The 25,359-nt window shown below is 39.0% G+C and overlaps 2 protein-coding genes across 2 annotated transcripts in view; one reads left to right on the top strand and one right to left on the bottom strand.

Annotated features, from left to right (window-relative positions):
- Positions 1-10,572, top strand: part of Ints6 (integrator complex subunit 6) — a 73,701-nt gene extending 63,129 nt beyond the window's left edge. Inside the window, 6 exon segments of the mRNA XM_051160672.1 lie at positions 100-226; positions 1,068-1,210; positions 2,258-2,489; positions 6,092-6,454; positions 7,485-7,578; positions 9,909-10,572. Of these exon segments, the coding sequence (XP_051016629.1) occupies positions 100-226; positions 1,068-1,210; positions 2,258-2,489; positions 6,092-6,454; positions 7,485-7,578; positions 9,909-10,002 (1,053 nt within the window). The 3' untranslated portion in view covers positions 10,003-10,572.
- A 776-nt stretch (positions 10,573-11,348) lies between these two features.
- Positions 11,349-25,359, bottom strand: part of Serpine3 (serpin family E member 3) — a 32,047-nt gene continuing 18,036 nt past the window's right edge. The window contains exons 7-10 of the mRNA XM_051160673.1: positions 21,073-21,173; positions 14,684-14,770; positions 13,899-13,982; positions 11,349-11,489 (exon numbers count right to left, since the gene is read on the bottom strand). Coding sequence (XP_051016630.1) covers positions 11,446-11,489; positions 13,899-13,982; positions 14,684-14,770; positions 21,073-21,173 — 316 coding nt within the window. The 3' untranslated portion in view covers positions 11,349-11,445. The remainder of the gene's footprint in view (positions 11,490-13,898; positions 13,983-14,683; positions 14,771-21,072; positions 21,174-25,359) is intronic.

The following is a 25,359-nucleotide window of genomic DNA, read 5'->3' as shown; positions in this document are numbered from 1 at the left end:
GTTAACTTACATATTTTAAATTTCATTTCTGATCCTATGCTTCAGGCTAAAAGACATTTTTTTTTTAGAAATATTTTGTCCTTGAATATGTTTATGTAGGATTTGAAGCCTCAGACCTTTAGAAATGCTTATGATATACCAAGACGGAATCTTCTGGATCATTTAACAAGAATGAGATCTAATCTTTTAAAGAGCACCCGCAAATTTCTTAAAGGCCAGGATGAAGGTTAGAGTATGATTTTAAATATTTCTGTTTTAAAAATAACTTTTCTTTATAATTTTTAAGGGCATAATAATACATATTTTGCAAGCTTATATATTCCCATTGTTAATTCAAACATGTGACACAAAAGAAGAATCATTTCACCCAGATATACATACTCATAATTAAAAATTTTTTTGTTTTGTTTGTTTTTTGTTTTTCTGAGACAAGGTTTCTTTGTGTAGCCTTGGCTGTCCTGAATTAGCTTAGTAGACCAGGCTGGCTTTGAACTCACAGAGATCACCTGCTTCTGCCTCCCTGAGAGCTGGGAGTAAAGGTGTGTACCACAATATTCGGCTAAAAATTCTTTTAAAAGAGCGATTCATCCCTCATTTTCTACCTTCCTTCTTACTGTCACTGTTAGCTTCAAATCTTGTTAACAGTTTATTTCATGTTTAGTTTTCTACCTTCAGACACACGGACACATAGAGTCATTTTCTTGTGCTGTGTGACTGATAGTTTGACTCAGGCAGCCATTTCATGACATGTTCTGTTACTTCCTTATCTACTGCAAATCACATCAGATAATTGTTAACCCTGCTGTAACTTAAGCATTCCCACCACTACAGGGTTATATGCATGTGATAGCTCCACTCTATTATTTTCTACAAATTCCACTATATTTTGCGTAGAAGATAAAATTAGAACTTAAAATTTTACTTTTGAAGAATTAAGGGCTGTTTTATTTATAAGTACCCTATACTAGCTTTCAGTATGTAATAACATGGGATGATATTTATCAGATAACTAGAGCATAATTATTAGTGAGGGTAACTTTTGTTGTTGATATTTTCTCTCTGAAAAGATCAAGTACACAGTGTACCTATAGCACAAATGGGGAATTACCAGGAATACCTCAAGCAAGTACCTTCTCCATTGAGAGAACTTGACCCTGACCAGCCTCGAAGGTTGCATACCTTTGGCAATCCTTTTAAACTGGATAAAAAGGTAATTCTGCAATGTTCTTTGATATAATTTGTTTGTGGTAGCTGTTGTCAGTTTAGCTATACTTATTTTCTGGGTAGAGTGTCTTATTAAAGTATCAATTTAAAAGTATTTATTTCATCAATTAAATAATTGAGATTACTTATACCGCATAAAATTGTTTAGAGGTAGTTCAGTGGATTAAGGGCTTGCCATGCAATTGTGAGGAACTGAGCTCAAATCCCCAAAGCTCATATAAAAAGGCAGACACAGCACTCATCTGTAACCCCAGCACTCCTTTGCTGAATTGGGAGTTAGAAACAGGTGACACCTAGAAACCAGTGGCCCAGCTAACCTACCGTGCATAGTGGTGAATAAGAGACCTTGTGTCAAACAAGGTAAAAAGTGAAGATTGGTGCCTGAGGCTGCCCTCTGACTTCCACATGCACAGGATGGCGTGCTCATATCCACACTGACAAGCATGCACCCCCACCCCCACATGATTGCAGGCAAGCTCAGGGAAGAGGTTTGTTTTTTGTTTATTTATTTGTTTTTGTATAGAGTAGAATGTTAGATAGATACCAGAGGCTGTGAGAAGGGCGAAGAAGATGATAATGGTTAAATGTCAGCTTCAGCTTTTACTAATCTGTTTTGTAGACCAGCCTGGCCTCGAACTCATAGAGTTTCACCTGAGTACTGGGATTAAAGGCTTGTGCCACCATGCCTGGCTACCTTTTTAAAGTGTTTGTGTGTTTGTGTGTGTGTGTGTGCATATGCTTACTGGTGTCATGGCCCACATGTCAGAGGGCAGATGTTCCTGCAGCCAGTTCTCTGGTTTTCTCCCACTTTTCTTTGGGATCTGGGCTTTGAACTCAGGTCACCCAAAGCACCTTTGCCTGTTATTCCACCTTGCTGGCCCTTGATCGAATCTTTCTAAATAGCATGCAAAGACCAAGCTGTCACATTATAGGATCTAAATGTATAGTTACACATCAGCTAAAGTAGTGGTGGCCTTTACATTTTTAAAAACATTATATATAAATCTGAGACCATTTTATATCTGTTTAATAGGGTATGATGATAGACGAAGCTGATGAATTTGTGGCTGGACCTCAAAATAAACACAAACGGCCTGGAGAGCCAAGCATGCAAGGGATCCCGAAAAGGCGCCGGTGCGCCTCTCCACTCCTGAGAGGCCGGCGGCCGAGCCCTGCTATGAACAGTCACATCGGAGGGAAAGGACCGCCTGCACCCATGACTCAAGCACAGCCAGGTCTTATTAAACCCCTTCCTCTGCATAAAGGTAGCACTTTGGGGCTTTCAAATACTACTTGCTATTTTGGGGTTCCTAAGGGAAGAGATTTTTATAATAGAAACAGAAAAAAAGATTGTTCAGCAGCGTCCAATGAGTCGTCCTTATTGTGAATGGGTATGTAGTAGCTTGCCTGTCTTTTTTATGAGCACTATAAATGCATGCTTTGTCATGCTCTAAAAGGACATTAGCAAGTCTCAAGTATTTCAAAAATGGTTTTGGAAGGAATATTGTCACTATCAGTGAAAATAGCTTTTCAGTTCAGTGAAACTCAGCAACTAATTAGTAAGTGCATATTACACTGTACTACAGACTGCAGCATGTCTGTGGTGATTTCTGTCCTCACAGTAGGGAAGGAAAGAAAGTAGTTATTCAGTCAATTACAAGGGGACAAATATTAGAGAGTGAGCTGTGGTAACATTTGACATGAAGAATTAATTTTCTGACAACATTGTCTCTGGATAAGTGGGAATTAAAGCTTTACTGTGCTAGAAAGTCTAGAGAGTATGCATAGAAAGAGATAAAAAGAAAGATATTAAGGAGACCTGAAAGAATTCCATTGCAGCATTGGTACTGGGCATATTTAGTAAGAAGAGAATGGAAAGACAGGCAGATTCCAGATCTTGGGTGGCCTCGGCACCTATTATAAGGATTCTACGTTTTATTCCAAGGTCAGTAAGAAACCACTGAAAAGTTTGAAAGTGGTGGTAACCTGGTTAATTAGCATTTTATAATTATATTTTGATATAATATGAGACTATGTATGAGAATATAGGAAACTTAATAAACCAGTGTTTCTATTAATTGTGCATAGTGATCTCACTGGCTTATATAACATCTTAAATGGAGAGAAACCCAATATTATGTACCATTAGATGGAATTCTACAGTACTCCTACTTAAATACACTTGGCCCTCCTCCTCTGCCCTCTATTGAATATCAGTGTGATCCAGCCTCTAGATCCAATAACCCCATGGGAAATACAAGAGACAGAAGGAAAGTTAAATAACAAAAGAGGGGTATAGTCAGAAAATTAAGATCATAGAGAACTCTATAAGACAAAAAACAAGTCTTGTGTTAGTTTTATTAAAATACATAATGAAAAGCGAGCTACAGAAAGGCTTTATAGAGTCAAAGGGAGCAGGAAACAAACCAGTTGCCATGCATGCATAGGCCTAATTTGGGCCCAGAATCAAATAAGATCAAACTTTTTCAAAAACAAAATACAATAACTGAAGGATGTCGATGCTAGTTGGGTAGTTCTCTGTTGTGAATCCACAGGGGCTAGTTAGAAAATGTAAACGACTATGGCCTGACAGCGTGTCTTGAGAAACGATAGGCAGCTTGCGAAAAGCAGTGAATATGAGTTTGATTTAATAGTGTGTTGGTGATTTCAAAAGAGAAACAGACCATGAAAATTAGAAACATCTTTTGGTCTCTGGCTGTCTTACCAGTAATACTTTTTTTGTGGACCGAAGGACAGAAAGCTTTAATAATAATAATGATGTAATACTTTTTTTGTGGACTGAAGGACAGAAAGCTTTAATAATGATGATGATGATGATGATGATAATAATAATACAGAAAGCTTTAATGATGATGATGATGATGATGGATGAAGACAAAGTGAGAAGAAGAAAAAAATAGAGATGCACATGAAAAACTAGTTTTGAGTTTAGCTGTAAGAGGCAGGGTGTTTAGTGAGTTGTCCAGAAGAGCTCATGGAGATGAAAATGGTGGTTTCGCTTGAGAGTGTTTAAGTGCTGGCTTGGTGTGGATCCAGTAGAAAGAAAGGCTGAAATAAAGATGAGAGAGACCACTATCTCTACCAAGAAGGCAAGAGGAAATGGCCCAGCGTACTAATGAAAGACTGCTATTTCTGTTGAACAAAATGGTGTGAGTACAAATTCATTAGGAACAAGGGTAGAAGCGATTCCTCACCCAGGGCTTTGCATTTCTCCTTTAAATAGAAAGTAGGTGGACTGCTGAGACAGAGGGGGTGATTGGACAAGTTAGAGCCTGGAAGAGAATGAAGGACACAGAATATCTAGGACAGGGAGAAGGCATGTGGTAGGCTTGCTAAGCAATGCAAGATCCAGACCTAGGTGGTAATGGAGACCACCCTTGTAGATCTGGTTTCTGTTTCTACAGCTATTGCCTGCACCTAGCAGGCACTGTGAACCAGCCATTAAGTCTGATGTTTTATTTGACAGATAGAATAACCTGGGGTGTTAGAACTAGATCATTGGAACATTGGTAAAAAAGTAATCTGTCATGGGATTTAGCTTCACAAAGAAGAAAGTATATATAACAAGAGTCTGATTATTAGAAGAAAGCAGAGGAGTTACTGGAGTAAAAGTCCAGCTGTATTAAGGATAGAGTTTAGGAATTAGAGAAAAGGTGGTGGAAAGAGAGTAGTGGATTTGTGGGAATGTGCGTTCAAGGAAGCATGTAGACACTAGGCCTTTACTTTGAGATCTAAGAACTGCTGTTTTAATTGAAAATCCCAGATCCTTCTACTTTAACAATAAAGACTACGGAGCCAGATATTGTGGTAAAAACCTGCTAGCTCGGAGAGGCAGAGAAAGCACCCAGCTGAACTTCCTACTCAACTTATGTCTGGGTAGAAAAAACGAACAAACCCAAGGCCAAAGACTTGCCAGCACACAGCCAGAAAAGCCAAAGGAGCTTTGGAGCTCCAGAGCTAGAGAGCTAAGAGCCAAGCAAAAGAAGCGCCAAAGACACTTTGTCTTAAATACCCAACTCAAAATCCTTCCTACTCTTTAATCCCAGTCAGCTGGTGTTTTGCTCTACCTCTTTACCTAGGGTTTAACTTTATTAAATCCTGTGTACAGAAAGCTCTTGGATTAAAAGAGTGTGTTAGGGATCAACCACGCAAAACAAAAGATAGATTTTTTATAGTTCACAATCTCAGGGATCATATTGGGATCAAAAGTCCTGTAACGGAACAGATGGAGTTCAGCTGGTACTCAGAGGCTGGTGAACAATCCAAGCTTAAGGTCATGTCTAAGGAATATTTATTGGCAAGCTAGTAAAATGTTGGGTCTACTGATCTAATGAGCAGAAGTGGGTACCAGATTACTTTTCATGGCTGGGGATTGAAAGGATAGTTAGAAAACAGTGCGATGTGAAATGTGCCCTATTTGGTATTCCCTGCACAGTGTTCATTTTTCTCTCTGAAGAATAATGGATTTCTAAAGGCAAAAGTATACTTAAGATGAGATAGGTAGGACTCTAAGCTAAAGTTGACAATGACAATTTTAGTGGTGTGTTTTTTACTGAAGTACTGAAAACTTGTTTAATAAACTTGATAAAATAAGGTAGAAAACAAGGCTGAAATTAGCTTTAAATTTCTTTCTATGGGCAGAATTGCAGGGTTCTGTAAGTGTTGCTGATGCTTCATATTGATACACTGTATCTTTGGCAAAGCCTAAGAACCATGTCACATTGTTGCTGGGTCTTAGTCTAACAAAGGAGTTATTTGTGGAAATTGTGTTACTTTAGCTTTTTTAAAATTGTGTACTTTAATACCCAATCTTACTTTTTGCTCCATCTCTTTGGTTTCATTTTAGAAGCCACTAATGATTCAACAGTAGATGATGTGGTTGAAAATCATGTTTCTGACCAACTTTCATCAGATATGACACCAAATGCTATGGATACTGAATTTTTAGCATCTCCAGCCAATCTTTTGGAACCATCAGCCAATCATACAGAGGTCCTTGGTCATGAACATTTAGGAAACAATGACCTCACTGTTGGTGGATTTTTAGAAAATCATGATGAGTTAAGAAATAAAGAACAGAGTGCTGAAGAGAATATACCATCATCTTCACTCAACAAAGGAAAGAAGTTGATGCACTGTAGAAGCCATGAAGAAGTTAACACTGAACTGAAAGCACAAATAATGAAAGAGATCCGAAAGCCAGGAAGAAGTATGTATAATGAGAAACAAACAAAACTGGTTAACTTTTTTGTGTTTTCAAATAAGCAAAACCAAGTCAAGTTTAGTAAAAGTATACATGTTATTCTAGATTACTTTTGAAGTACTTTTTTGGACTCTTTCTGGAAAACACTGAATAATCTTGGTACTTAAGTGTGGTAGACAGCACCACACTTTAGTCTACTATCTAAAGTAGACTCCAGAGATGCAGTACATGTAGCTGCCATGACAGGGACTCAGAGTCTTGACAGTTGTAACTAGGAATTGAAACCCAAACACATAGAATGAGCACTACTAAATGGCTGGGCGTTGGGCTGACAGCATATAGAGCAACTTGTATAACCAAAGTTCAGTTCTTAACACTGTCCCCTCAGCAAGCCCCTCCACAACCTGTGTAAAGTTGCTCTCTACTGCCCTTCACCACATACGACTTAGGATAGTACTCTGAATGATGTGCTTAGGCCCCAAACCAAGGTCTTTAAGGCCATTACACGAATGCAGGAGAATTCTCTGGGTACAAGAATGTGAGTGTTATTCATTGCTGTAACAGCACCAGGAAAGGAAACGGAAAGGGCATTCAGGGACTTCTGTAATCTTGGGTGGAGCTGTATGTGAAAGCCTGAAATTGAAACAGTGCCTGTAACCTGTTTCGGGTTTTAACCTTCTACTGTATTAGAATTTAGAATTTAAATGATAAAGATAGTTTCTGTAAAGGCCATTTTCCTTTACAGGGGTAACTGCAAAGCTCTTTAATTCATCCCCTAAGCTCACTTACTGTCTTACTTGGAAAGTTTTGGGGGGGAAACAGTCCTTGGAAAGTTGTTTTATTTTTGGTGATACATACTTACAACAGTCATGCTCATATGTGTTAACTGTGGTCTGTAAAAGCTTTAAAAGAGTGGTATCATCTTTTTATGTAGAGTATTTTTTGGTATATCTCAGTACAAAGAAGCTGCAGGAGAAACATAGTTAGAATACAAATAAAGCCAGTTAATTGGTTTTCCTTTTTTGTTTGTTTTAAGAATATGAAAGAATCTTCACTTTACTGAAGCATGTGCAAGGCAGTTTACAAACAAGGCTAATATTTTTACAAAATGTCATTAAGGAAGCATCCAGGTAAAGAAACTTGTTTGTTACTAAATAATGATGAAATAGTTTTCAGTTTGCATCTGCGATATTTGAATGGCGTTTGTTAGGCACTTTGGTTTATGTATGCATTTGATTCATTGAAAGGTGTGGGATTTTTTTTTTTTTTTAAGTTGTTCACTGAAATAGTTACATAAACCCTTGAAGAATTATGGAGATCTTTTCCCTAGTGAATTATTCTAAATTCTTTTAAAAGTCTTGTTTTTTTATCTGTGTTGCTTTTCAGTGGTTTTGTCTTTATTTTTTTTCTCCTTTCTATATTAATGATTATTTTGAGTGATTAGAAGTAACCTAGAAAGGTAATATTTGAATGCATTCCATTTTCACATGGCAAAACATGGGATTGAGGGGGTTGGTTCAATGAGCCATGATTATGTGCTTTCCTGTGTGGGATGAGTCAGGATTATAGACTGTTGCAATGAACACACTGAATTGGTAAGCATAGTTGTACAACCTTGCAGACATTTAAATTTTTTCTTTCAACACTTAAGTTTTAGTATTTACTTATGATCTTCTGAGTTTAAGCATAGCCACCCCGCTGTTTCTCTTTCTCTTCCTTGCTACCTATGAAGGCTTTAGGTAGGGGCTTCTCAGCCTCTGGACCATGAGAGCATGTAGAATGACACTCTCACAGGAGTTGCCTAAGAGCATTGAAAAACACAGATATTTATGTAATTCATAACAGTAGCAAATTACAGTTATAAAATAGCAATGAAAATAATTTTACAATTGGGGGCCACCACAGCATAAACAACAATATTAAAGGGTCACAGCATTAGGAAGGTTGAGAACCACTGCCTCAGACTGAATTTTTGTTTTGTGTGGTTTTTTTTGGTTGGCTTGTACATGGGCTGCTGGGAATGCTGAAGATAAGGCTATGCGTTTTCATATAAGTTGAAATATTTAAATTATTCTGCATTTAATGAAAACTGTTTTCATCTTTTGTTCAGTTCAAAGAATGCCTTGAATTTTTAGTGTTGATGATTTTTGACATAGCCCAGACTAGCCTCAAACTTAGGGTTCATTCTGCCTTAGACTTGCAAGTGCTGGGATTATAGGCACGTGCTGGTGTGTCTTGGCTCTAGTTGTGTTCCTTGCACTTGCCTTTCTGCCACCTTTGTTGTAGAACTTGATGCCAATTTGCATCATTTTGCAAGTAAGAAAGAAGTAGGAATAGAACATCCAGAATTTTGAGATACTCTAAAAAGCAGCAATGATATTAATGATTTTATATATGTTTTGCCTATCTATATTCATTGCCGATAAATATTTTGTGCTATATATCCTGTGTTATAGATACTTTATGATACTTGCTGTCCTAGTTTTCAAATTATAGTAGAACACTGATTTTTAAATGCTATCAGTTTTCCATTTTGTAGGGACTCTTCAATAATCAATTTTCAAAAAGGTCTAGATACAACAGTAACTGCTTTGGCATTCAACTTTTAATATAATGTTTAGAATCCTTGTATATTTAGTATTTTTTTCTTTTTTTGGCATAGGAAGAATGACCACTCTTCCATTGTTCTTAAGGCTAGATTAGTTCTCTTAAGGAAGAACTGTAATCCTGTTTTGGTATGAACAGTACTTTACAAATTTTTCATCAGATTTGTACAACTTTATTTTGTGTGTTTGCCACATATGTAGAGGTCAGAGGACAACTTTCAGAAATCAGTCTCTCCTTCCATGTGAGTTAAAGAGACAGAACTCAGGACATCAGGGTTGGCTGTAGGCTCATTATCTTCTGAGTTATCCTAATAGTCCCAACAGATTTTCTTAAAATATTTTTTTTGAGATTACAATATCATGGCATAATTTTCCTCTTCCCTTTTCTCCCTCCAAAACCTCTCATATTTCCCCACCCTCGCTTTCTTTTCAAATCCATTTCTTCCAAATCATTAACTGTTGTTTAACACCCCCTCACCCCCCTACCCCCGTGTGATAAATATCTTGGTCTGTATAATGTTACTTGTATGTATTTGTTTTCAGGGCTTATGACTTAATATTCCCTTCCTGGAGGAAGACTTTGTCCACTGTCAGCATTCTTTAGTTTCCCATTAGTCTTTTGATAGGGTTGAGACCTCATGAACTTCTTCCCATCCACTTAAGCATGAGCCTATTGGTGTTATTTTTGTTCAGTTCATGTCCAGGTAGTTCCAAACAGATTTTATGAATTGTTTTTCATTTTCATCCTACTTTAAAATAAATGAATCTTTCCCAAAGCCAGTTTTCCTTTCTGAAGCATGCTCGTATATACTGCCCATTAAGAGGTAATTAAGAATGCTCTTTTCCCCACACAGGTTTAAAAAACGAATGCTAATAGAACAACTGGAGAACTTCTTGGATGAAATTCATCGACGAGCCAATCAAATCAACCATATTAATAGCAATTAAAGAAAATAGAATATGGCCAGTTATTTCACTATTTTCTCCAAATACAAAGTAAATACAAGACTGTTGTAATCTTGTATTCATTCTTTGACATGCATTGTTGGCTATTTTGAAATACTAAAAACAGTCTACAAATCTTTTCCATCATTCTACAGTGACCTTTTTATTTTGGTTTATTTTTGTAATGTGAAAAGTATCACTAAGGTTTTTTTTCCTCCTTCTTTTTTAATTTAACAAACTAAAACTACTCTCTAAATCCTCTGCTTGTCATTGGCTCTTGCGTGTCAGTTTCCCTCAGGTTATATTTTCTTAAACCAACCTTTAAAATTGTCAGCTCTGTTAAGGTTGAACTTTGCCAAAAAAAAAAAAAAAAAAAAAAAAAAAAAAAAGAAAAGAAAAAAATTAAGAAGTTACTTTGTAATTTTTGGGGAAAAAAAGCACATACATTAAAAACTAGGTAATGTTTTGTATGTACAGTTATTTTGGATATATTATTGTAAGTTGTACAAATGTATTTTGAAGAATATTTAAGAAAAGCACTTTTGTTATTCCATCAATAAATGCTCTATTTTACTCTTGTGTGGTTTAGGAAATAATCACATTTAAAGTAACTACTTAAAAACATTCTAAGACAATGGAATTTTAAAGGCCTTGCTTTTTAGTCTTAAAAAATACACAACTTAATATTTGTTAAACTAATGTAGTTATATGTTTCATAGCCTGCATTGTCTTTTTTACTATTTGTTCTTAGTTTTTGTTGGCCATGCCAATATACTCCACTCTTGCCTGGATAATGGGAATAGCTGTGTCTGGAAGACAGACAGACACTTTTAAAAAAGCAATTTTAAAAGTAGATAACTTGGCATTATTGCTTTCTTAGCACCCTTCAGTCTTTCTCACAGGATTTGTATGACACTCAAGTCTGGCCATTAGTTAGTTGTGGTTGGCTTAGGGTACATCACATTTGGAAATGTCTGGTGTGTAGTAATTTGATCCCATATCATTGGTTACATGAGTCCATGACGTGTTGATTCAGAAGGGATCTCTTGGTTTTGCTCTCTAATTCTCACATTTAGACTGTTGTTTAGAAGCTAACTGGAGAGGATAAGGTGACTGGTTTTCCTTCTTATTTGCACAGGATGAGGATATTTGTCACTTGCATTCTCCATCCTCACAGGGCAGTGCATCCTTATAAGATGGGATCCTGTGTCCTGACTCATGCACACATCCATAGATCACTGCTGTGCCTTTTACTGGTTTGGAGGGAACCAGTAGAAAAGGTTAGAATTTTTAGATTTGGAATAATCGAGGGGGTGGCAAACTTCCAAAATTACTTTTTTTATTGAATTATTTTTAGATTAATAATATTTGGAAATCACATACCCTTAAAAATTGTAAATATTTATGAAGGAACACATACGTAGAACATTCTTGAGATCTGCTATTTTAGTCAAGGGGATTTGAAACTCTCCCAATACTGAAGACAAACCCTGTAAAGAAAAAGAAGCATTTAATGTGACTTGTAGTATTTTCATATAACAATTCATTAAACATTTCTTACCTCTTCAAAATTCCTGGAAATAAATGAAGATATAATTTAGAGATGAAATTTTTGAAGTAATTGCCTGTAGTCACACTGCTGAATTCAGCAAGAACTGTACAAAATCCAGATTGACTTTGTGGTTATGAGTTTTGTGTATTAAAGGGAACACTTGTAGGCATTAGAGAGAAGTCTGTTTAAGTGAGAGCACCTGGGGAAGGGTCGTCATGTCACAGTCTGGAACAATGCTCAGATCTTCTGCCTTTACTTCAGTTTCCATAATGAGCCCTGAAGGGAGCGCAGAACAGGCTCTTCTGTCTCTGCTCGCTGCCCCTCCCCCTTCCCCCTCCCTCGTCTCTGTCCTCTATCTGTGTGGCATAATATTCTTTATATCCTAACACTAAAACTTAGTCCTGAAGTTTGCAGCCTATCAAAACTTAAGGCTTAAGATCTCATGCTTTTTACCTTTCAAAAAAAGTTTCTACAGAGTCCTTGTCAGGAAAGGAAAGGGGGGGCGGCATACCTGGGAGGCAGGGATTTTTAAGTCTTTGAGATCATGGGATGATGCCACACTAGATAAGCGGTACTTTCCAAAGGGTTAATATTGGAGTTTTTAGATGATTTTTCTTAAATGTTCCCCTATGTGCCCTGCTTATTGATTGATTCAGTAATTAATTATATGTCTCTCTTTTTATAAGATTTGTAAGCTTTTAACAGTGAAGGCTGAGGCTTTTTCTTTTTAAGGGTATTTTTTTAAGTGTTTTGCCTACATGTATGCAAATGCACCGCATGCATGCCTGGTATTTGTGGAAGTCAGAAGAGAAGAGAGGATGTCCAATCCCCTGAAACTGGAGTTACAGACTGTTGTGTATTTCCACATGGGTGCTGGGAACTGAGCCTGGGTCTTTTACAAGTGAAGCAAATTTTTTTTAACCCCTAAGCCATCTTCTAGCCACAGCTGAAACTTTTTACATTCCCTAAAGTAATGCCATCAGAGATGTAGCCACTTCCGTTGGGTGATGTGAAGAACCACCTTCCAGAAATGAGAGGCCACAGGGACTAAGACTTGTGGTGACTTAGGGAAATAGTTTTTGATTAGGCCTGGTTTTCATTCCCATACTAGTGTAGTTAAAAATTGTACCATTGGAATTGTGATGTGTCTTTCTAGTCCAATAACTTTACATGGTTTTTACGCAGTTGAATCTCAAGAACCTGTTACTTGTATTCTTAGTGCCCCTTGCTGGATATGAGCTTTTCACAGGGGCCCTTCCGCTCAAGGTTAGTATTGCCTCTTGGTTTGAGAGTTTAAAACTTGTCTTTCTGTTGTCATTACTTTTATTTTTATTTTTTGCATACTTTCTGCTGCCTGCTCTGATCAGTGCCGTTTTTGTCAAAGCCACCGTGGGGTTGAGGTAATTATGGTGAAATACTAAGTGGACGTTGTCTGTTATGAACTCTCTCATCCCAAATCATCCCTTAGTAGATTATTTTCAAGACTTGCATCCTTTTGTCATGAAATGTTTTTATTTCTAGCATAAATTATGGCAGTATACAAATGATTCTCAGATAAAATGATGTTGACAGTATTTCCTGTTAACAGTCTGTGTTAAACTATGCTAACTTTCATCCTTTCGATATTCTTTCCACAAATAAAAGTAATGCCTGATGTTTAGTTAAAGTACATCCACTTTGGCTTGATTTTTATTAATCTTGTTCCATACTATTGTTTTAAACACTACTGAGAATTGCCAACAACTCTTTACTGAGAATCTCTTCTACTTGAGGCTAGGAATTGTTTGGGGGAGACAAAGGAAAGAACGTAATTAAAAAATGATTTTGTATATTGCTGAGTTGTAGGGACATCTGCTTGTCTTTGTATTGTGCTAGCTAGACTAACCTGTGTCTACCATCTTTATGGTAGGTATATATTGTTCTGTAGTGGTGTGGAAAAGTACTAGGACAAGTATTTGATTTTTTGAGAAAGTCAGCAAACAGCATAGAAATCTGTGCATCATTAAAATACTGGAGTCTCTGTGATACATCTTGGCCTGAAGAAACCATCTTCTCTAAAATAGGGCAGCAACAAGAAAAGCAAGATTTGATTGATGTGTTTTCATAACTTTTTAAGTCTCTCTAGAAGCATTAGGGACAAATAAACAGAATGGAAAAGTAAAAGGCACAAAAGAAAAGAGTTAACTGTACTATGAAATAATTCCCCTCTCTCAGGTTGTGAGACAGCAGTCGCAGGCAAAAACCAAAGAACGAGCTAGAATACTTGAGATTATAAAGAATAAATAAATTTAGATCACTAGAGAAATGAAATTTAATGTCTGAATCCAGTTGTTTAGGAAGTCAGTACCTGTGCTGTGTTCTCTCAGAAGAAAGATGAAGGGTCGATCTGCTTTAAAAGCAGGGGTTCGAGACCTCCTCAGCAGCAGCACAGCTGTGGGAAAGAATAGGTCACATTTCCTGTTTACTGAAAGCACCATGCAGATGTAGATACATAGGTGCGGACCTAGATTTGCTTTAAAGAATCAAGGCATCTTAATGACATTGTTTTTCTTTCTTTCTTTCTTTCTTTCTTTTTTCTTAGTGACATTTTATCGTGTAGTATTACAAAAGTGCAAATGGGGAAATTAAAGAGGAAAGATACTACTTAATTATTTCTCCTCTCTCTTTTTAATGTTACATAAAATAGCTTCTGTCTTGAAAATGGAGTACTTTATGATTCTATTCCTTGTTGATGGGACATTGGATGATACCTTGTTAAAATTGGTAAATCACCAGTTTTCAAAAATTTTGTTTTCTGTCATTGTTTTCTTTTTTTTTTTTTTTTTTTTTTTTTGAGACAGGGTTTCTCTGGGTAGCCTTGGCTGTTGGCTGTCCTGGACTCGATTTGTAGACCAGCCTGGCCTCAAACCCACAGCGATCCACCTGCCTCTGCCTTCCAAGTGCTGGCATTAAAGGTGTGCGCCACCACCACTTGGCCTGTCATTGTTTTCTTAAAAAGTGCTACATTACACCTGGGCTTGGGCTTAAGTGGTGTTCTGGTTTACAACTGCAGTGTCAGCTGGTGAGACTTAACAAGGGTAGGTGTTAGTGAGCAGCCCCTCAGGCACTGAGTGCTTGCACCTCTGAATGTACCTGTGGCTGCAGATGCCTTGGTGCCATCCTCTGAAAGCTCCATCTTGGCCTTGTGGGTTGCTTCAGAAACATAAAAGCCAGCTTGGCCTAATTTGCAAATGACAACAATATGAAGTGATTTATTTTGCACATAGTGTATGTGTTTAAAAACTCAAGTGAAACTTGAGTGGTACAGAAAATTGCTACATTTTATTTTTCTACAACTCTCAAAAGCTTTAAATACTAAATTTAATAAGACCGCCCCCAAATTAGTAGAGACTAAACTCATAAAGTTAATTAGGTACTGCCTTAGGTTCCCAAGGGCGTGTGTTAAAAGATCGTATAGCCCAGGAATAATTTCAGTGAGCTTTTGAGATAATTTCCCAACTATATTCGTGGGCTTCAGGTTTTAAGAAGACCCTGGTGTTAAAGCCACAGGTTTGTATTAGAGGATAATCTAGGGTTAAAGGGCCTGCTGCTACATGACTGCATTCTGTGGAGCTGCTTGTGCTAGTTGACTAATTTGCTTACCTTAGGGGCTGGAACCTGCTGAGAAATGGAAGGTTATAGCTAGATGTGTGTGTTAACAGTACCAAAGACATTCTTAGCAAATAGGAATGAGAGAACTTAGACTTGGCCGATTTCTGTCTTTTAACAGTTCTCCACAGATAAGATGGCATGTGTTTCAATAAAGGGTAAAAGCATGTAGAACTAAGATTTGAAGCTGCTCAGCCCTTCTGTTTCAGAGGAAGTGCTAAGTCATCTTAGTTTTCCACCCCCTGAGAACTGAGATGATCGAGGTTTCAGACCCAGTGCATGTTTCTGCCCGAGCCTCCCATTCAAGAACTTGCCCTCTACCCAGCTGTAGCACACACAGAAACCTGAGCATTAGCAGTCAGTTTGATGTACTTTGGGGGAGCTTTGCTTGTTAGATTGGACTGTCATGCACACACAAGGAGATGGCCCCTCAAGGTCATGTGAGACTGCAGTCCAGTCTAGGGTACAAATTCCTCTTTATCATCATTGTAATTGAGACAATGGGATATTGGGAGGTGGCTAGTCTCACTGTAAGGAACAGCTGTTTGCTGACAGTAGAGGATGGGCAGCACCACAGGAAGGAAGAAGTCAATAGACAGTCACTTGGTATCATTGGAGAATCAGATTGATTTAACAGGAGTCTTTTTCTGCTTGTCTTTGAGAAAAGAAACAAAATTCTCTGTTAGTGGTTAGCCCCTCCTAGCCCATTCAGCGATTCGTGTCAAAGTTAAAAAGAGTTTTATAAAGAGCATCTTTGCCAATTGAGGTTTTACTGTCTGTGACTTGGTTACTTTTATACTGTCTGAAACCCCTTGTCAGCTAACATACGGCAAATCCTGTATCTGGATCATCTGAAGTGGGAATGGCTGATAGGAATGCATCTTCAATGAGCTAGGTTGGGCTGTCTCAGTGTCTTTGAAAAACAAGTGAATTCACAAATATACACAAAAAACATACATATACATATATACACACTTACATGAATATTATATATATACATGAATATTATATAAGCCCAGTGATAGTCTGTGCATAGCCATATTGAGACTACGTATAGCCATTGTGCCACCAACATCGCAGCTCTCAAGTTTTATCTTTAGTAAGAATTGGCATGTCTAGCTCATGTTCTTCCTTTGTATTCTGACTGGACTTTGCCCATGTTTTTATGTGGCTACTGAAATGTTATGCCACTGGGGGGGGAGGGAGACAGAAAAAGTTGAGAGATTTTTCTGTTCTTTGCTTTTCTGAATTGTTGGCATCTGCTTAGTGCCATTCAAGGTGATGTAACCGATTTCTCCAAAATTTGCCCTCAGAATTCTGTTCTGTAAAATGGCTCCTTAGTTAAATGTGGGAGAGGCAGGTTAATAGATCCCATGTTGTGAGTAGGAAACTTTCTTGGAGCTATAATTTGCTAGTGTTTGCTGTATGTGGCTCCAACAGGACTGCAATACATAGCTTTCAACCTTGAAGCCAGCCCCGCCTCCATTAATCCCAGTTTACTAACTGAACTTTCTGGACTGCACATCACTGCCAACTATACACATATCTGCACCTATATTTTATTTCATGTTGGTGTGCAGTATATGTGCAGTATCTTCTGCCTTACCTGCATACTATCCATTCTTTCCTGGCATCTGCTGTTGGGGATTAGCCCTCCCCACCTTAGACTCTTAGCTCTAGCAAGTAGAAATTGTGGCATATTCACTTTACTACTTTGTCCCGTTTTTCAGAATAATGCTTAGTGCCTACATGTGTTAGAGAAATGGTTGGTGTGTGTATCCAGACGGACGAAGCACACTGGTCTTTTGGCAAGTGTTTAATTCCCGCCCCTTTGGTTGGTAGAAGCTGTCATTCTTTTTTATACTGTTGGTCACATATTTATTAATCATTGTCTGCATTTATACCTCAGCCCCTCATCAGGACAGGGACTGGACATCATTTGCTTCCTTTTGTCTTTCTGATAATGACTTCCTTTGAGAAGAGCTAGTGGCCTATCTTTTTCATCTTTTCAGTTAACTACTGAGAGTGGGGGTATAATTATATATCATTGCAGCTAGCCCAGGATAGAGACAGTGCTAGGACGCTCTTAGATGGCTCAGAAACTAGCTATAGTTGGTTGCTTTCTCCATTCCTCCCCTAGTTCTCTCCTTTTTCCTTTCTGGGTAGTGTTGACTTACTGTGGCCCAAGTTAATTCATGTGCTGTAGACAGTTGGTTTATTGAAGTCATAGCTTCAACTTCTTACTAGGCAGATATTGGAAGCTGACTACCTACTTATGAAAGCAAAGACTAAGATAGTTTCTAAAGAATGTTGAGTTTATAGCCAAGGAATACCCAGAACAAGTGCCTGCCTACCCGTTCCCTTCAGTGAGGGAGACTGGAACAATTCATACCTTTGTAACCTGTAGAAATAAGAGTGGCAGTGGGGAGGGACGCTCAGGGCTCAGGTGAGCTTTGAAATAATTGAGCCCTTAAAATGATCCAAGAAGGAGCAGAAATGTGTTTTAGTTGGGAAAGGAGAATTGTGCTTCTGGCTTTGGAACTGAATGGGAAGGACTTTGTGGGCTTCCTCAGTACTGCAAAACTTGGTAGCCCTTTGTTAACTGAAGAGAGGGTGGCTCTGTTTATTGTTCATTTCTTGATAAAATGTCTGCAGATGGGGCTGGTGAGATGGCTTGGCAGGTAAAGTTGAGGACCTTAGTTCAGTCTTTTGAACCTGCATTAGAGTGGGAGGAGAAATGGACTTGACAGAGTTGTCCTCTGGCCTTCACATGTATGCTGTCTTCATGTGCTCCCCTCCCCTACTCTAGTATGCACACACAAATAATTTTTAAAATCAAGACATCGTCATACAATTAGTGAGTTGGGTGGTGGCTCCCCATTTTAGTGATGCTGACACTGTTAAATGGTCCTGTCTCTAGACCAGGCAGAAGCCTACTTTGGGTACTGATATGAGCGGTCTTGGGTTAAGTTTGAAGAAGGGCATTGCAAAGCTGTATCTATAAAAATATTAAAAGGTTAACTATCACCAATTTCATGATGTCTGTCCTAGTGACTCAGCTTCACTACTGTAGCAAGAAAACAACCTTATTTTTAAATGAGTGTAAGCAGCTGCTTATTTAATAAAAGCAGGTGATGGTCATCATTTGTTGACTTCTATGTTATTGGAACAAAACAATGGGAGATTGTTAGATCTCACTAGCAGAAGCATGAATACAAGCTCCGCATTTAGCACATTCTGGATTATTAAGTAAGTGAGATCTGTGAGCCTATGATTATGTTGGTTTAAAGAAACATAAGTGAATTGCATTAGATGAGTGCCATCAAAATGGTACTCAAAAGACTTGATGACAGGCTGGGGAGATGGCTCAGTTGGTAAAGTTCTTGGCTGTACAAGCATGAGGACCCAGGTTTGATTCCTTGAAGCTATGTAAAAGGCCAAGGGATATAGTGCGTACTTGTAGGAAGTTCCATAGCTTGTTCTCCAGACAGTGTAGTCTGATGCTTCTGAGAGAATCTCAAAAAACAAAAACAAATAGTGGACTGCTCATAGGTTGTAGGTATATTTGCTTATAGTGGGACTGCAAGATATGGATGAAGACCACTACTATTTAAGTACACAAGATTAACATTTGAGTGTTTTTCTCAGATGCTGAGGGAAAAAAGGTCTGGGAATTATGAAGGAGCAACAGTAAAATTAATTGAATAAAGTGGTGTGGAAGAGGGCCAAGAATAGCACAAAGCTGCCCCCACCCCCATCCCCAGAACTGGATACTGAACCTAGTGCCCTAAAATTTTTAATTTGGATGACTAACAGTAAAAGAATTTCCGTTAGCCACAGGGATGCCACAGTGCACTTTGAAGCCTTGAGAAGACAACATGGCGGCCCATTATTGAAAATAGAATGTGTATAGCTTAGTTGTCCCTTGCTCCTTCTCTACCTCTGAAAATTTTGCTGTTCTATTTTTCCTTTTCTGCAGTATCAAAGCATGCCTGTCAAATAAGGAAAATGTCTGGTTTAAATTTCTAACTAAGCCAGCAATATTGCCCTGTGTCTAATTGTATACCAAGCACTGTAGACACTGGAAATCTTATCTCTGTGCATTTAGACAAGTACAGAGGTGAGAGAGAGAGAGAGGGGAGAGAGAGAGAGAGAGAGAGAGAGAGAGAGAGAGAGAGAGAGAGAGAGAGAGAGAGAGTGTGTGTGTGTGTGTGTGTGTGTGTGTTTTGTAGTGTTGGGGATGGGCCCAGGACTTTGGGACTACTCAGCCTTCTAGTATGAAGTCCCTTTCCCAAGATGGCAAATTTTTAGTACTCTGATAGATACTCCCTGCCATGCTATTTAATAAGTAACTGGCAGTTGTTCTGTTTGCTCACATCTAAAGCACAAGCCAGGACTTGAAGATCAAACTCCCATTATTTTCTGTAATTAAGAAGGAAGATTCTGACCAAAGTTTTGATACCATATGTTCAATGGTCTGGTCTTTAAAAGGGTTACTTTGACGTTCATCAAGTAAAGGCAGTGTCAAGACCAATGAGAATGCCTGCTGCCATGCTCTGTCCAGAGCCTTCTGAGCTGGCAGAAGCTGAACCAATGGCTCCCTCAAGAAATCCTCAAAGTAGATGTTAACATTCCTTTCCTTTTGGTGTGCAGTGGAACCTTGGAGCACATGCAAACATGGTAGTAGAATGTCACCTATTTTTTAAAAATCGAGCATGGATGCTAGGAAGAAGAGCATCTTAGGACAAGGTGATGAAAGCATGGGAAATTTGAGGAATAGGTGAAGGAAAGATTTGTGCTTAGCTTCTTAGGAAAGGCAGGCGGAGTTGAAGGAAAAAAATAGAAACAGGATAACCATGGTGCTTGTGTGACAGCAGAGTGTAGCGGGCATCTGTTACTTCATGGGTTCCTTTGTCTCACTCACCCTTCTCCTCCATCCTTTAGTTATTCCCTTTCAACCCCCTAACACTAGATGGAAAAGGGTAGCGGAGAAAGGGGGCATTTTTGTTAGACTATTTTCTGCTGATTAGGGGCATCAAGTTCTTTGGGACAAGTTTGGTCTTCACAGTCAGGATATCTAATTTCTTCTCATCTCTGGGTATGACTGCTTGACAAACTGCAACCAACAGCATCCAGTCACCTAGCAGAGCTCTATCATTTGTATAACCCCTGAAAGTTCCCTAGGATTTTAAATATCACACACTCACAGAAACTATCTGCAGCTGGCAAAACCATACCCCTGCCAGAGCACAAGGCAAATCATAGTCAGCTGCTGTGGAGCGGTCCCATATTCCCACACCTGGGATTAAAATAAAAACATTCCCATAACATTTCTGTGTTTTTTGTTTTTTGTTTGGTTTGGTTTTTCAAGACAGGGTTTCCCTGTGTAGCCTTGGCTGTCCTGTAAACCAGGCTGGCCTCAAACTCACAGAGATCTGCCTGCCTCTGCCTCCCAGAGTGCTGGGATTACAGGCGTGAGCCACCACCCCAGCTCATTTTTGTATTTTTTAAGAAATGAAAATTACAAAATTCTCACTACAGCAGAGGACATAATGAAGGTTCTGGTGCTGCCTACAGTGTTCATGAGCGGCTGGTCATGGCAGAGGGAGGGCTCTTTATTGCATCTTATGGCCACTTGCCCCACTGTGGTTTCCAGAAAAACACACCCTCAGGAGCACCCATTTGCCCTCCAATTCTAATCTAAACTTGACTGTTAGCAGAAGCCCCACATTCGTACACAAAGCAAACCACTTTATTCTTTGATGCAGTGTTTACTGTGAAAAACTGTAGAAACAATAAAGATCCCTTAAAGTATGACAGAACTGCCCCCAAACATTGCCCCTCAAAGATTGGAAGAATTGAAAAATTATTACCTGAAATTCCTTTCAAGTTAGCTTTGAGTGGGTCAAAAAGATCAGTGATACCCCATGATCTTAAAATGTTTTTTAAGTCGAACTGATTTTGGATCCTAAATCTGCAAAGGAGAAGCGAACTGTCAGCTGCCATTTAGAATTCACTATTCTCATATCTACTGCATGAAGTATAAGGTTCTAATGGGAGGTCAGTGCATACTGGACCGCTACCCCACTGCAGTTTCACTGTTCTTTCCCTTGCATCATAGCACCTAGGATTAACCTGACTCCCAGCTTTGTCCATACTGCTCATTGTGATGGCTCTGTTTCTCTTGATGGCCTTTAGGTAACTGTCCACTCTTCAGCTGTTGCCATCCTACTCAACTATTCTCTTAATTTTTCAAAATGGTACTAGAGATAGGCTCCAGAGCCTCCCACATACTAGAAAAGCAGTCTATTGCTTGAGCTCTACCCCCAGCCTTGTGACTCCTGGTTCTTAAAGCCCAATTTGCATAGTTGCACTCAACATGCACAGAACAGACTGCTTCCTATTAATCTTTATGACACTGTAAATGACCTAGAATCTACCTCAGCCCATTAATATTAGTAAAATATAGGTTAAGATAAATTTAGTGAATACTGAGTGCTGACGATATGGCAGACACTATAGTGAGAGCTTCATAGAAATTGTTTCATCTTCATATAATGGTGACTCCTTATGCAGTAGATGGAAAACTCAAGACAAAGTGTTTAAGAAACCTGCCCAAAATGACCTAATGAGTATGTGGTGAATTTCAATTCAGATGTGGGCTATGGGAATGTGGAGCCCAGCCAGGATCACTTGCATTTTGCTCCTCACATTCAGTTGGAATCTCACACATAGAGGATGCAAAAGAAAGAAAAAAAAGAAAAATAGCTAGAGTGCCTTGTATGGCTCCTTGTATGTCTTTTTCTACTGTGTAACCTTTTCATGTTTGCTGTGTGCAGTGTGTGCCTTTGATGTGTGACAGAGAAGGAACTCAGTCTTGGTTTGCTCATAGCCCATTGAGAGCAGAAAGAATCAGCACATCAACATTTCCCCAGGACAAAGCACTTTACATTTGCCATTGAAGAAATCTGGAAATTTGGTTTTTTTTACAAACTCAGAAATAGAGCCGGGCATGATGACACACGCCTTTAATCCCAGCACTCAGGATGCAGAGGCAGGTGGATCGCTGTGAGTTCGAGGCCAGCCTGGTCTACAAATGGAGTCCAGGACAGCCAAGGCTACACAGAGAAACCCTGTCTTGAAAACAAACAAAAAACAAATATAACCCCAGCAGTTGGAAGAGGGAGGCAGGTGGATCTCTGAGTTTGAGGCCAGCCTGGTCTATAGAGTGAGTTCCAGGACAGCCAGGGCTACACACAGAAACCCTGTCTGGAAAAAACAAAACCAAGCAAATATATAAGTGTTCTTGTTTTAATTCCAGATATGGTGATACGGAGCTGCTTCGCAGCAGCTGACTATGATTTGCCTCATGCTCTAGCAGAGGCATGGTCTTGCTAGTGTGTGACATTTGGAATTCTGGGAAATTTTCAGAGGCTATATAAATGCTAGAATCCCAGTAGGTGGGATGGTGGTTGTTGGTCATTCAGGGGATTTGGTTGTTTGCGCTTTGTTAGTAGTCTTGCTCAAAGGAGAAACAAGTAATGAGATTCAGAGCTCGCTGTCCCTTCTATCCTTTCTTATCTAGTGATAGAGGGTGAAAATGGGAACGGGGGATAAAGAGTGGGAAAAAGAACTTGCAAAGTAGCAAAGACAAGCAACAAGTGGCACCTCAACAAAGGGCTGGAAAGTTGAAGATAAAAATGGGGAATTTGATTTCAAATGTTGTAAACAGCAGGGTACACATGAATGGATATTTCTTCCAAGATGGCAGCAAAGAAATAATTGGAGCTGTTTCTGCTGGATTAGGCCGGACTTTGCTCCCAGAAGGGGATATAGTCTCCTCCTCCTCCCTCCTGCTCCTCTTCCTCTTCTTCATATATTGTGTTTCAAAAAAGTTTACAAGACTGGCTGTACAGTTGGAAAAATTGTGGGTGGAAATGAAGGGGCCCGAGGGGGAAATGGCTGAAATAGGGAAAGAAAAGGGGTCACTCTGCTCTCTCTTTCCCGAAAGGGTTGCAGGATTGGTTGTGCAACTAAAGAGGTTTGTGGGTGGAGGTGGAGGCACTGGAAAGGGGAGAAAAAAAGGTTCAGTGTTGGTGACTGAGTAGAGGAAAGGGGAAGGAATGATGCTGGAGGAGAGTCACGTCAGAGAAAAGCTGGAAAACGAGGACAGTGTGGTGGAACAGTTTTCGAGAGGAAGAGTTAATCTGGAACCAACTGTGCAGCCAGAGTGGGAGGGAGGGGTGGCCTGGGTTACGCTATCACTTCAACTTTCCCAGGAGTCTGTGACATAGGCCTGCTATAGTGTGGAACAAAGTTAGAAGGTCTTTGATACCTCATCAGAAACGTCTTACTTTACAGACAAGTTACTTTACCTCTCTTTATTGTCTTTCTTTGAGCAATAAGCATAACAGCAGTAAAACAAATAGGGTTGTGATGATTAAGTGAAAATTCTTGTAGTGTGCAGTACAATGCTCAAGGTAGCTTAAGCACTTAGCATTGTGGTTTTCTGTTTTTGTTTGTTTTGTCGCTGTGTGTAGTCCTGGCCCTGTCCTGGAACTTGCTTTGTAGACCAGGCTGGCCTCGAACTGACAGTGATCCACCTGCTTCTGTCTCCCAAGTGCTGGGAATAAAGGCACGCACCACTACTGCCCAGCCAGCATTGCATTTTGACTGTGGTTTTCAATATTAAGAAAGTTAAAATCTGTTCAAAACCGAAGATGTGGTGGGTGATAAAACTGAATGATATTATGTTTTAGTAAAGTGAAAGCAACAAAAGTAAGGTCTGATTTCAAAAGATGTTCCTGTTAGGCCAGCAGAAGTAGAAGAAATGAAATGGCACAGTAACTCAAGTAAACAACAACAGGGAAGCTTCCTCCCCTCTGCAGAAGCCAGACAAGGACATTACAAGAAAACAAAGCCACAACCCATACGAATTCTCAACAACATAGTAAAGATTGACTTGAAATGAGTTGGTTCCAAACTGAATGCAGCATCATACAAATCCTGCCATGACCAAGTAGAATTTATCTAAAGAATGCAAGATGTTTTCAAGACATGAAAATAGGATGACACATATGTGAATAAAGGGATTGAGATCACATCATGATCACTTCAACAGATTGGCTTTTGGCACAATCTAGCACCTTTTCTTGATGAGAAATCAACAGGACTTGGGGGTATGTTCAGTGATAGAGCGTTTGCCTCACTTGCTTGAACCTCACTACAGAAAACAACGGAAAAACAGTTCCCAAACAAAAAGCGCAAGAGGCACCAAACGCTGAGCCAACTTGGGACGTAAGGTAAGTCTTTCAAGATGATGAAGAATGCTTACAAACCCACACGCCTTGCATATTTCCAAGTTTCCCAAATGGCTATCTGTATTCACAGATGACTCGGTCTTATGTGTAGAAAATACTGAAGAACATTAAAAAAAAAAATCTCATTAGAGCTAATTTGAGATACACTATCATAAAAAGCAGTGACATTTCTAACATTAACAATATGAAGATGAAATTCATAAAATAAGTTGATTTCTAATTCACACACACACACACACACACACACTCCAAATGCTTAGAAATAAATTCAGCAAAGGAAGTGTAAGACATGAACACCTAGAAGCATAAAACACTGTCAAAAGAAGCAATGAATTAAATGGAAGGCACCCAAAGCTCACAGCACTCCCTGGCTGACAGACACACTGGAAACATCTCTGTCTAATGCCAACCTGCTTGTTTTGGACAGAAACAGTAAGCTGATCTTAAAATTTGTAAGTAACACACTCTTCAGGAAGAAGAGAACAAAGTTAGACTCATTTCCTGATTTCTAGACTGACTGGTGTCCTATGATCCACAACAACACAGCATGACAAGAATACAAGAATGTATGCCATAGAATCAAACAGTGCAGAAACAAACCCATACCTTTGGCATTTAATTTTGATACTGATGTTAAGAAAATATGATGGAGGAAAGAATGACCCTTTCAACAGGTGGCATAGGACACCAGGCCAAGCACATACAAACACATGAAAACCTGGCCTCCACTTAAAACAAATGTAGCTGACTCCCAGCACGGGCTTCATTCGCATGAGTTTGCTTAACATAGGTGTTTCTTCTGGGAAGAGTTGAAACCATTTGAAAACTTCACAGGTAAAC

This window comes from Acomys russatus, chromosome 18, assembly GCF_903995435.1.
Source record: "Acomys russatus chromosome 18, mAcoRus1.1, whole genome shotgun sequence".
Classification (NCBI taxonomy): domain Eukaryota; kingdom Metazoa; phylum Chordata; class Mammalia; order Rodentia; family Muridae; genus Acomys; species Acomys russatus.
The sequence above is the reverse complement of the archived record's forward strand: the minus strand, read 5'-3'. Positions and strand labels throughout refer to the sequence as shown.